Genomic DNA, 13,635 nt, shown 5'->3' on the forward strand with positions numbered 1-13,635 from the left:
ACCAGGAGTGGGCCACAGCCTCCTTGTGAGGTCGTCTCTTCCCACTTATGAGAAAAGAGAAATCCTGACTTGCCACTAAGTACTTTCTCCTGGGCATCCAGAAATGGGGAGCAAGAAGCTGCTGCTCTTCCAGCCATGGGCCCAGCCCAGGCTCTCCTGGCAGAACTCATTCACTTCTCAAGGGGCATCAGCCTGCAGAGGCCACCAAACAGTGCAAGAATGGAGAGATATTGTCACCTACCTGCAGACCATTGCATGGACTCCCTCCTGTCCGTAGAACCACCACTGCATTTTGTCTCCTCTCTTGACTCTTCTCCTTGTGCACAAAGGCCTGCATACGGTTGTCTTCAGCCACCATTGCTGGCTGCAGCTCCCAGGAGGGACCCATCTATTGAAGGTCTTCCAGGCCAGTGTCTTGCACTTCTGTGGTTTCTGGGACTGCTGCCATCTGCGTTCTCCTAGGCCAGGCCCCTTTCCTACAGTTCTGCATGCTCACCTTAAGTGCCCGCACTGTGCTCCCTAAGCCTCCTCTGATCACTCCACTGTGCTCCTAGCTGGAAGATTCCAGCCTTCATGGAGGGGTGGGATAAGGAGACCAGTGGGGGTATGACTCTCACTGTCCCCACAGATGTCAATGTATCAGAACAAGGTTCAATGTGGGATCTGTTCATCATTAAGTGCTCAGGCCCTCAGGGAGTGACCCCAGCATGACACCTGGTGCCCAGGTGCCAAAAGGAATCCTTTAGGGATGTCCCAGGTGAACCTTCCTAGTTCCTCCGGAACGAAGGTCACCACTGAGACCACAGCCCTCATCTTGCCACAAGGACAAGGCTGGATGGTTCTGAGCATCTTCTAGGAGCACTGACAGTCACTGTGAGAATGATGGGGTGGTCCTGGGGTGGCTCCTGCATCGGAGCAGCTCTTACCCCTGCTTGGCAGGGAACATCACACATCCCCGTGACCAGGATGGGAACTGCTGTCTGGGTAAAGGAACCCCAGGTCCCAGCAGCCAAGGCTGGGCTTCTCCCAGAGAAACACCAGTCAGCAAGACCAGTTCCAGTCCTGGTTTATCCCAAAGGGACAGTGGGGACAGATTACAATGCCCAGTCCCTTGTCCTCCATAGGATGGTGTGCAAAGCCCAAACCCTGTCGGGTCTTCAGGGTTGAGACACAATGTCTCGTGCTTTTGCTGGCACCCACTGCTCTCTGGTCCCATGAGAGAACAGGAGTCTGCCTCTGTGGGGGGCTGGAAGAAAGAGACACAGAGCACAGGAGTCAGAGGGCTGAGTGGCTGGGAGTGTGACTGCTGATCCCCAAGAAAGGACCTCATCCCACACTCTGGAGGTTGGAGCCTGGGGTCAAGATGAATGATGTCAGTGAGTCCCACATGTCTTTGTTTCTAGTATGGGCAAGAAGTACTGACCAAGTGTGGCATTCAGGCCTTGTCTGCAGGCAGAGCAGGGGCCTACACTACTACCCTACACACTAGTACCATCCCTGTGACTGGGTAAGCCTAGTGTGTTGGGGACCCAGGACCCAGACTGAACTGGGAAGTTATTAGAGAACACAGGAAAGAAAGTCATAAAACAACTTTCTGTCACCCCGGAAGTGGACACTGGCTCCTGCCTGGGTGCTACATGAGTGTGCTTCCTGTGCTTTTATGGTGGACTCAGTGTGTGGGGAGGGGCTTCTAGTCTCTGAAGGGTGGGGAGATTTTCACCAAGGAGTGGCCCTCCTGTTTTTCAGAAGGCAGCTTCCTGCATGGTGAGGACCACCAGGATCTTTCAGGAAGAAAAGCGGACCTTTGCCAGAAAACAGCCTATGACGTACTCACCAGGTGAGGGTGCCAAGACCAGCTATGACCAGAGAATGAAAGCTAGGGAGAAAAACAAGAACAAAAATAAAAACTGAAAAGAAAGGGGAGGATGGAGAAACAGAGGAGAGAGAAAGAAAAAAAGAGGGTTTAAAGTGTTTCTGGCAAGAAATGACCTATGATTATAGAAAGAGGGAGACATGGCCAGCTGGGGAGGAGTGGACACAGTCAGAACGTGTGTGGGGGAATGCCATGAGAATCCCAGACCTCAAGTGTCAATGGTACCTCAAGGGATACTGGGAGGCAAGGCATAGTTGGGAACCCAACACACTGCTCAGACCTCTCAGGGCGAGGGTTCCATGGAGAGAATGCCATGGGACTCATGAGGACAACAGCCTCACAGAAGAACATTCCAAGTGATAAGCAAACACAGCATTTTGTGACAATACTTTGGTCGTAGACCCATTCTAAGCAACAAAGTGTACCCCAAACCCTGAACCATATTTGCACCATATTTGACTGCAAGTGTTGTTTTGGGTGAGGGTGGAACCAGACCAACTTGGACAGAGGAGAAAACAATGAATTCCAGCAAAGATTGAAAGCCTGGACCCTAACTTAGAGTCATTCTAAATCAGATACAATCAAGGGTCCTCAGATTAAAATGCAACATGAAGCAGACATGTAGTCCAAGGGAGACTCTGACCTCTTGGAAGTGTGCACCCTGTGAGTGTCCAGTCCAGGCCTTACTGGACATCCAGTGAGCATGGTGAATGCTGCCCACGTGGCTAGTGTCGGTAGGCAGCCCCCACTGAGACGTTTCCCAGGGTAAGCCCTGCTTAGCTCTGTGGCTGGACCCTTGCAGTGGACTTGTGCACTTCCCTGAGGCCTGCTAGGCAGCGGCAGCAAAGCGCCCAGTAGGTGGCACTGCTCGGAAGGGTGGGAATGGCTGAAGTGGCCAGCTGCAGGAACTGCTGTCCTGAGAGCAAAGACCGCCTAACAGCCCTTGTTGATGCTGGTGATGAGATGACTTTGGGGGTATCCTGTCCTAACACTGCCTCCTGTTCTCTTCAAAGAATGAGACAGGTAGATGGTCCCCACTGGCCATTTCATTCTGGTCACTTTGGTGAGATCCACCCACAGGCAGGACCAATTGTAAGAATAGAGCAAACAAGTGACCCCAGAAGCCCCTGAGTTAGCACCAAATTCCACAGGAGACAGACTGTTCTGAAAGCGAGCTCATGGGAACAGGGTTCTGGGTGAACACCTTTCCCCCATGCCCTGAGGGTGGGTCTCAGAGACCATGTGCTTCTCTTAGAAAACCCATCAAATGGATGGATACTGTGGACCTGGAGGCCATGTGAAGGCGGGATCATGTGAGGGCTCCAAGCTCTAGCCTGAGCCCTGCAGCTCCCACTTAGAGCCTCTACAGCTCCCTCCCAGCCAGTGCCTCTCTCAGCTCCCCGCACCCCTCCCCGCTGCTGTGGGCACACAGCCTTGTGGTGACACCTGGAAGGCCAAGTCTGTTCTCTCCCCAGGGCTGGTACTGGGTGACCTCAGCCTGCAGTTATCTTGTGACCTTTTCTTCCTAAGCCCCCCAGGCCAGCCCAGTGTCCCCAGTCTATTTGTTTTACCTTTTCCTCCAGCTCCTTTATTTGTCTCTTCTGGGTTTCTATCCACTCTTCCAGCTCTTTAACTCTCTGTAATGTGGAAAGGATGAACAGCTTCAGTTATTGGTGTATGTGAAAAGCCAACCCAAAGTGTCAAGATTTCCCTTCTTTTATTGTTGGACAATTGTCACAAAGCAGCTAGCATGCTGGCCCAGTCTCAAGCCATCTAGCTATTTCTAGTTTGCTATTCTTTTTAAAGGGAGTAAAAGTCCTTCTCCATCCAGGGACCCACCTCCTGTGGACAGGTCAGGTCAAAAGTTATAGTGGGAAACACCAAGGGAACAGAGAAGAATTGACCAAACAGCAGGCAGCCAGCGGTCAGAACCACGGACAGTGAGGCAAGCACCTTCCTTTGAGGCTGAGAATGGGGCCCTGACCACACACACTGTGGAGTAAGGTGGGACGGGGTGATCACTCTATCCTGACTGCTTGAACTCCAGAGAGGCCCAAGGTGGGCTCACAAGTCAAGGGCCTCAGTCCTGGTAGCTGGTAAGCCCTGTCACACTGTCACAATGTGCTGGTTTTTCTGAATCTGTAATCTGAACCTTTTGTATTTGGGGTGGGGCATTTCACTGAAGCTCTGACCACTTGCGGGGAGTGATTGGGCTCCCAGAAAACACTCTTACCATCAGGGGACCTGATGTCATGTGGGAGACCTGGAAACCAGTGACTCCTGGGCAGCTGCCACCCAGAGGCCTCAACAACACCAATCCCGGTTTAAGAGGTTGGTTGGGTGAAGGTGGAATGCTGGTCACGAAAGACATGGTCGCTGGAGGTCGTGGCCGTGGGGCTCAGCCCTCGGGGGTGTGGCCACCAGGAGAACGGACCCTGGGAAGTCAGCCCTCCCTCTTCTCCCGCACCTGCTGCGCCATCTGCAGCAGCTCCATGCGCTCCCGCAGGATTTGCGCGTCCCGCTCTCGCAGCTCGCTCATGACCTGGCGCTTCCACTGCTCCACGGCCACCTTCAGCTTCTCGCGCTCCTCCTCCGTCAGCAGCTGGGCCACTTTGGCCCCAGCCTCCTGCTGCAGGGCGTCGTACAGCATGGCTTCCAGCTCCAGGATGTGCTGGGGGAAGAGGGATCGATCGCGGGAGACTGGCGTTAGCACCCCTCTTCTCCAGGAGTGGGCTCGTCCTCTCTAGGGAGTACAGGGTTCTGGTGGGGAGGAGGTGCACAGGAGTGGGGGGTGGGGCACAGTATACACAAGGTCTCTGGGGAAAGACCTGGAGTCTCAATCCAGCAGAAAGCTGTGCTACCTGGCTTGGACTCGGCAGGGCAGAACCTGGTGGGAGGTGGGGCAGAAGCAGGATAGCTCGGGGTGAGCTCTAAGCCAGGACGTGGTGAAAGGGCTTGTCAGATGGTCACACGCCTCCCCTTAACAAGCTCAGGCCCATGCTTATAAAGTGTGACTGCCCAGGTTCTGTTCCTTAGTACCCATTACCCTGGTGTTAGCCAGAGGCAGCTGGAGTTCGTCCACAGTGGCAAGAGACCCTGGCATACCCATCCTCTCTCACTCTTTGCCTGTCTCTCTTTCGCTTTCTCTTCATGGATGGTGTATCTGGGAGCTGGAAGTACAGGCTTCCTCCACCGCCCCTGGACATTTGGGTTGGCTTGGAGTACTTTCAGACTTTCTCTTCAGGAATTTTTGTTGTGAGGTTTTGTTTGATTTTGGGGTTTTGTTTGTTTGTGACAGGGTCTCATGTAGCCCAGGCTGGCCTCTAACTCACTATATATCCTTGACCTATGTTGACCTTGAACTCCTGGTCCTTCTGCCTCAGCTTCTTAATTGCTAGGATTATAAGTATGTACCACAATGCCTGGATTTCTTCATGAAAACTTCTGATATAATCTTTGGGGTGGGGAAAAGCAAATTCTCTAAGTCTCACCATAATTCTCATCTTGATGGGCTACTTATTCCCACAAAAACATAGCATATTCAAAATAGATTCTCCCTTCTCTTCAGACAAAATAATTATGAAATTCCTTTTAATTTACTAGTATTTAAGGAATTAAAAAAGTCTTCACGGGGCCTGTTACACTGAATTGGTCTGCACAACCACAATACAAATATCACATGACAAATACCACAATACACTCAAGCTCTGCTCCTGTCTCAGCTCTGTTCCTCAGAGAAGAGTGTGGCAGGCACACAATCCCTTCTCCTTTATTGTCTGCTTGATGACAGAGCTCAGGGCCTTGGACCCGTTAGGCCAGTGCTCTATGCCAAACCCTAGATCTGAGCACCTGCCTTTCTCATGTGTTGTTAAGCACCGCTTAGAATGCACATCACACAGGCTTCATCTAACCCGCTGGTGGAAACTCCGTTAGGACTTTCTCTACAGACAATGACATTAGAAAGGATGGGCCTAACGCTATCAAAGGGACAGACTCTGCTTTTCTTGACCTCTCACAGGTACACAGCCTTTCTCACTGTGCTTTGCACCAGCAGTGGCCTGACAACCACCACATGACACACAGCCTGCTGCAACCTTGAAGCCTGAAGGACTCACAAACGCTGCTCACCTAAAGTCACCTGGGAGCGATACTAAGCCACCCCCATAAAGGACAGATAATATGCACAATACACTGTACAATGAAGACAGCTGTGCTAATAGGCTAACTTTAAAAAATTAAGAAGACACCACAAAACTTGCAGCCATCAACATCACTTATCATTGCCATGATCATCACCACTATTATCATCCCTATCATCACTGTCACCACAACGATCACCCTTGTCCTCCCATCATCACTGTCACCACAAACATCACCATTGTCCTCCCATCATTACTGTCACCACAACCATCACCCTTGTCCTCCCATCATCACTGTCACCACACCCATCACCACTGTCCTCCCATCATCACTGTCACCAAAAACATCACCCTTGTCCTCCCATCATCAATTTCACCCGACCATCACCACTGTCCTCGCATCATCACTGCCACCACACCTATCACCACTGTCTTCCCATCATCACTGTCACCACAACCATCTCCCTTGTTCTCCCATCATCACTGTCACCACAACCATCACCCTTGTCCTCCCATCATCACTGTCACCACACCATCAACGCTGTCCTCCCATCATCACTGTCACCACAACCATCACCCTTGTCCTCCCATCATCACTGTCACCACAACCATCACCCTTGTCCTCCCATCATCACTGTAACCACAACCATCACCATTGTCCTTCCATCATCACTGTCACCAGACCATCACCCTTGTCCTCCCATCATCACTGTCACCACAACCATCACCACTGTCCTCCCATTATCACTGTCACCAGACCATCACCCTTGTACTCCCATCATTACTGTCACCACAACCATCACCACTGTCCTCCCAAAATCACTGTCACCACACGATCACCCTTGTCCTCGCATCATCACTGTCACCACAACCATCACCACTGTCCTCCCATCATCACTGTCACCACAACCATCACCTTGTCCTCCCATCATCACTGTCACCACAACCATCACCCTTGTCCTCGCATCATCACTGCCACCACACCTATCACCACTGTCTTCCCATCATCACTGTCACCACAACCATCTCCCTTGTTCTCCCATCATCACTGTCACCACAACCATCACCCTTGTCCTCCCATCATCACTGTCACCACACCATCAACGCTGTCCTCCCATCATCACTGTCACCACAACCATCACCCTTGTCCTCCCATCATCACTGTCACCACAACCATCACCCTTGTCCTCCCATCATCACTGTAACCACAACCATCACCATTGTCCTCCCATCATCACTGTCACCAGACCATCACCCTTGTCCTCCCATCATCACTGTCACCACAACCATCACCACTGTCCTCCCATTATCACTGTCACCAGACCATCACCCTTGTACTCCCATCATTACTGTCACCACAACCATCACCACTGTCCTCCCAAAATCACTGTCACCACACGATCACCCTTGTCCTCGCATCATCACTGTCACCACAACCATCACCACTGTCCTCCCATCATCACTGTCACCACAACCATCACCTTGTCCTCCCATCATCACTGTCACCACAACCATCACCCTTGTCCTCCCATCATCACTGTCACCACACCTATCACCACTGTCCTCCCATCATCACTGTCACCACAACCATCACCCTTGTCCTCCCATCATCACTGTCACCACAACCATCACCCTTGTCCTCCCATCAACACTGTCACCAGACCATCACCACTGTCCTCCCATCATCACTGTCACCACAACCATCACCCTTGTCCTCCCATCATCACTGTCACCACAACATCACCCTTGTCCTCCCATCATCACTGTCACCACACCTATCACCACTGTCCTCCCATCATCACTGTCACCACAACCAACACCCTTGTCCTCCCATCATCACTGTCACCACAACCATCACCCTTGTCCTCCCATCATCACTGTCACCACAACCATCACCCTTGTCCTCCCATCATCACTGTCACCACAAACATAACCCTTGTCCTCCCATCATCACTGTCACCACAACCATCACCATTGTCCTCCCATCATCACTGTCACCACACCCATCACCACTGTCTTCCCATCATCCCTGTCACCACAACCATCACCCTTGTCCTCCCATCATCACTGTCACCACAAACATCACCCTTGTCCTCCCATCATCACTGTCACCACAACCATCACCCTTGTCCTCCCATCATCACTGTCACCACAACCATCACCCTTGTCCTCCCATCATCACTGTCACCACAACCATCACCCTTGTCCTCCCATCATCACTGTCACCACAACCATCTCCCTTGTCCTGCCATCCTCACTGTCACCACAACCATTACCCTTGTCCTCCATCATCACTGTCACCACAACCATCACCACTGTCCTCCCATCATCACTGTCACCACAACCATTACCCTTGTCCTCCCATCAACACTGTCACCACACCATCACCCTTGTCTTCCCATCATCACTGCCACCAGACCATCACCACTGTCCTCCCATCATCACTGTCACCACAACCATCAACCTTGTCCTCCCATCCTCACTGTCACCACAACCATCACCCTTGTCCTCCCATCATCACTGTCACCAGACCATCACCCTTGTCCTCCCATATTCACTGTCACCACAACCATCACCACTGTCCTCCCATCATCACTGTCACCACAACCATCACCCTTGTCCTCCCATCATCACTGTCACCACAACCATCACCATTGTCCTCCCATCATCACTGTCACCACAACCATCACCATTGTCCTCCCATCATCACTGTCACCAGACCATCACCCTTGTCCTCCCATCATCACTGTCACCACAACCATCACCACTGTCCTCCCATTATCACTGTCACCAGACCATCACCCTTGTACTCCCATCATTACTGTCACCACAACCATCACCACTGTCCTCCCAAAATCACTGTCACCACATGATCACCCTTGTCCTCGCATCATCACTGTCACCACAACCATCACCACTGTCCTCCCATCATCACTGTCACCACAACCATCACCTTGTCCTCCCATCATCACTGTCACCACAACCATCACCCTTGTCCTCCCATCATCACTGTCACCACACCTATCACCACTGTCCTCCCATCATCACTGTCACCACAACCATCACCCTTGTCCTCCCATCATCACTGTCACCACAACCATCACCCTTGTCCTCCCATCAACACTGTCACCAGACCATCACCACTGTCCTCCCATCATCACTGTCACCACAACCATCACCCTTGTCCTCCCATCATCACTGTCACCACAACATCACCCTTGTCCTCCCATCATCACTGTCACCACACCTATCACCACTGTCCTCCCATCATCACTGTCACCACAACCAACACCCTTGTCCTCCCATCATCACTGTCACCACAACCATCACCCTTGTCCTCCCATCATCACTGTCACCACAACCATCACCCTTGTCCTCCCATCATCACTGTCACCACAAACATAACCCTTGTCCTCCCATCATCACTGTCACCACAACCATCACCATTGTCCTCCCATCATCACTGTCACCACACCCATCACCACTGTCTTCCCATCATCCCTGTCACCACAACCATCACCCTTGTCCTCCCATCATCACTGTCACCACAAACATCACCCTTGTCCTCCCATCATCACTGTCACCACAACCATCACCCTTGTCCTCCCATCATCACTGTCACCACAACCATCACCCTTGTCCTCCCATCATCACTGTCACCACAACCATCACCCTTGTCCTCCCATCATCACTGTCACCACAACCATCTCCCTTGTCCTGCCATCCTCACTGTCACCACAACCATTACCCTTGTCCTCCATCATCACTGTCACCACAACCATCACCACTGTCCTCCCATCATCACTGTCACCAAAACCATTACCCTTGTCCTCCCATCAACACTGTCACCACACCATCACCCTTGTCTTCCCATCATCACTGCCACCAGACCATCACCACTGTCCTCCCATCATCACTGTCACCACAACCATCAACCTTGTCCTCCCATCATCACTGTCACCACAACCATCACCCTTGTCCTCCCATCATCACTGTCACCAGACCATCACCCTTGTCCTCCCATATTCACTGTCACCACAACCATCACCACTGTCCTCCCATCATCACTGTCACCACAACCATCACCCTTGTCCTCCCATCATCACTGTCACCACAACCATCACCATTGTCCTCCCATCATCACTGTCACCACAACCATCACCATTGTCCTCCCATCATCACTGTCACCAGACCATCACCCTTGTCCTCCCATCATCACTGTCACCACAACCATCACCACTGTCCTCCCATTATCACTGTCACCAGACCATCACCCTTGTACTCCCATCATTACTGTCACCACAACCATCACCACTGTCCTCCCAAAATCACTGTCACCACACGATCACCCTTGTCCTCGCATCATCACTGTCACCACAACCATCACCACTGTCTTCCCATCATCACTGTCACCACAACCATCACCTTGTCCTCCCATCATCACTGTCACCACAACCATCACCCTTGTCCTCCCATCATCACTGTCACCACACCTATCACCACTGTCCTCCCATCATCACTGTCACCACAACCATCACCCTTGTCCTCCCATCATCACTGTCACCACAACCATCACCCTTGTCCTCCCATCAACACTGTCACCAGACCATCACCACTGTCCTCCCATCATCACTGTCACCACAACCATCACCCTTGTCCTCCCATCATCACTGTCACCACAACATCACCCTTGTCCTCCCATCATCACTGTCACCACACCTATCACCACTGTCCTCCCATCATCACTGTCACCACAACCATCACCCTTGTCCTCCCATCATCACTGTCACCACAACATCACCCTTGTCCTCCCATCATCACTGTCACCACAAACATCACCCTTGTCCTCCCATCATCACTGTCACCACAACCATCACCCTTGTCCTCCCATCATCACTGTCACCACAACCATCACCCTTGTCCTCCCATCATCACTGTCACCACAACCATCACCCTTGTCCTCCCATCATCACTGTCACCACAACCATCACCCTTGTCCTCCCATCATCACTGTCACCACAACCATCACCCTTGTCCTCCCATCATCACTGTCACCACAACCATCACCCTTGTCCTCCCATCATCACTGTCACCACAACCATCTCCCTTGTCCTGCCATCCTCACTGTCACCACAACCATTACCCTTGTCCTCCATCATCACTGTCACCACAACCATCACCACTGTCCTCCCATCATCACTGTCACCACAACCATTACCCTTGTCCTCCCATCAACACTGTCACCACACCATCACCCTGGTCTTCCCATCATCACTGCCACCAGACAATCACCACTGTCCTCCCATCATCACTGTCACCACAACCATCAACCTTGTCCTCCCATCATCACTGTCACCACAACCATCACCCTTGTCCTCCCATCATCACTGTCACCACAACCATCACCATTGTCCTCCCATCACCACTGTCACCACAACCATCACCCTTGTCCTCCCATCATCACTGTCACCACAACATCACCCTTGTCCTCCCATCATCACTGTCACCAGACCATCACCCTTGTCCTCCCATATTCACTGTCACCACAACCATCACCCTTGTCCTCCCATCATCACTGTCACCACAACCATCACCCTTGTCCTCCCATCAACACTGTCACCAGACCATCACCACTGTCCTCCCATCATCACTGTCACCACAACCATCACCCTTGTCCTCCCATCATCACTGTCACCACAACATCACCCTTGTCCTCCCATCATCACTGTCACCACAACCAACACCCTTGTCCTCCCATCATCACTGTCACCACAACCATCACCCTTGTCCTCCCATCATCACTGTCACCACAACCATCACCCTTGTCCTCCCATCATCACTGTCACCACAACCATCACCCTTGTCCTCCCATCATCACTGTCACCACAACCATCACCCTTGTCCTCCCATCATCACTGTCACCACAACCATCTCCCTTGTCCTGCCATCCTCACTGTCACCACAACCATTACCCTTGTCCTCCATCATCACTGTCACCACAACCATCACCACTCTCCTCCCATCATCACTGTCACCACAACCATTACCCTTGTCCTCCCATCAACACTGTCACCACACCATCACCCTTGTCTTCCCATCATCACTGCCACCAGACCATCACCACTGTCCTCCCATCATCACTGTCACCACAACCATCAACCTTGTCCTCCCATCATCACTGTCACCACAACCATCACCCTTGTCCTCCCATCATCACTGTCACCAGACCATCACCCTTGTCCTCCCATATTCACTGTCACCACAACCATCACCACTGTCCTCCCATCATCACTGTCACCACAACCATCACCATTGTCCTCCCATCATCACTGTCACCAGACCATCACCCTTGTCCTCCCATCATCACTGTCACCACAACCATCACCACTGTCCTCCCATCATCACTGTCACCAGACCATCACCCTTGTACTCCCATCATTACTGTCACCACAACCATCACCACTGTCCTCCCAAAATCACTGTCACCACACGATCACCCTTGTCCTCGCATCATCACTGTCACCACAACCATCACCACTGTCCTCCCATCATCACTGTCACCACAACCATCACCTTGTCCTCCCATCATCACTGTCACCACAACCATCACCCTTGTCCTCGCATCATCACTGCCACCACACCTATCACCACTGTCTTCCCATCATCACTGTCACCACAACCATCTCCCTTGTTCTCCCATCATCACTGTCACCACAACCATCACCCTTGTCCTCCCATCATCACTGTCACCACACCATCAACGCTGTCCTCCCATCATCACTGTCACCACAACCATCACCCTTGTCCTCCCATCATCACTGTCACCACAACCATCACCCTTGTCCTCCCATCATCACTGTAACCACAACCATCACCATTGTCCTCCCATCATCACTGTCACCAGACCATCACCCTTGTCCTCCCATCATCACTGTCACCACAACCATCACCACTGTCCTCCCATTATCACTGTCACCAGACCATCACCCTTGTACTCCCATCATTACTGTCACCACAACCATCACCACTGTCCTCCCAAAATCACTGTCACCACACGATCACCCTTGTCCTCGCATCATCACTGTCACCACAACCATCACCACTGTCCTCCCATCATCACTGTCACCACAACCATTACCCTTGTCCTCCATCATCACTGTCACCACAACCATCACCACTGTCACCCATCATCACTGTCCGACAACCATCACCCTTGTCCTCCCAACATCACTGTCACCACAACCATCTCCTTTGTCAGACCATCATCACTGTCACCTGACCATCACCCTTGTCCTCCCATCATCACTGTCACCAGACCATCACCCTTGTACTCCCATCATCACTGTCACCAGACCATCACCCTTGTCCTCCCATCATCACTGTCACCACAACCATCACCAGTGTCCTCCCATCATCACTGTCACCAGACCATCACCCTTGTCCTCCCATCATCACTGTCACCAGACCATCACCCTTGTCCTCCCATCATCACTGTCACCACAACCATCACCCTTGTCCTCCCATCATCACTGTCACCACAACCATCACCCTTGTCCTCCCATCATCACTGTCACGACAACCATCACCACTGTCACCCATCATCACTCTCACCACAACCATCTC

At 51.9% G+C, this 13,635-nt stretch overlaps 1 protein-coding gene across 20 annotated transcripts in view; it reads right to left on the reverse strand.

The window, feature by feature from the left end:
* Positions 1–241: 241 nt before the first annotated feature.
* Jakmip3 (Janus kinase and microtubule interacting protein 3) overlaps positions 242–13,635 on the reverse strand; it is a 137,288-nt gene continuing 123,894 nt past the window's right edge. For 12 of the 20 annotated variants that reach the window (XM_045135869.1, XM_045135862.1, XM_045135850.1 and 9 more), the window contains 4 exons: positions 4,341–4,544; positions 3,445–3,510; positions 1,835–1,876; positions 242–1,246 (listed from right to left, as the gene is read on the reverse strand). In XM_045135869.1, the coding sequence (XP_044991804.1) occupies positions 923–1,246; positions 1,835–1,876; positions 3,445–3,510; positions 4,341–4,544 (636 nt within the window). In that variant the 3' untranslated portion in view covers positions 242–922. Of the gene's footprint in view, positions 1,247–1,834; positions 1,908–3,444; positions 3,511–4,340; positions 4,545–13,635 lie in introns of all 20 variants that reach the window. The other 8 variants (XM_045135917.1, XM_045135925.1, XM_045135911.1 and 5 more) reach the window with 1 other exon arrangement.

This window comes from Jaculus jaculus, chromosome 1 (assembly GCF_020740685.1).
Source record: "Jaculus jaculus isolate mJacJac1 chromosome 1, mJacJac1.mat.Y.cur, whole genome shotgun sequence".
NCBI lineage: Eukaryota > Metazoa > Chordata > Mammalia > Rodentia > Dipodidae > Jaculus > Jaculus jaculus.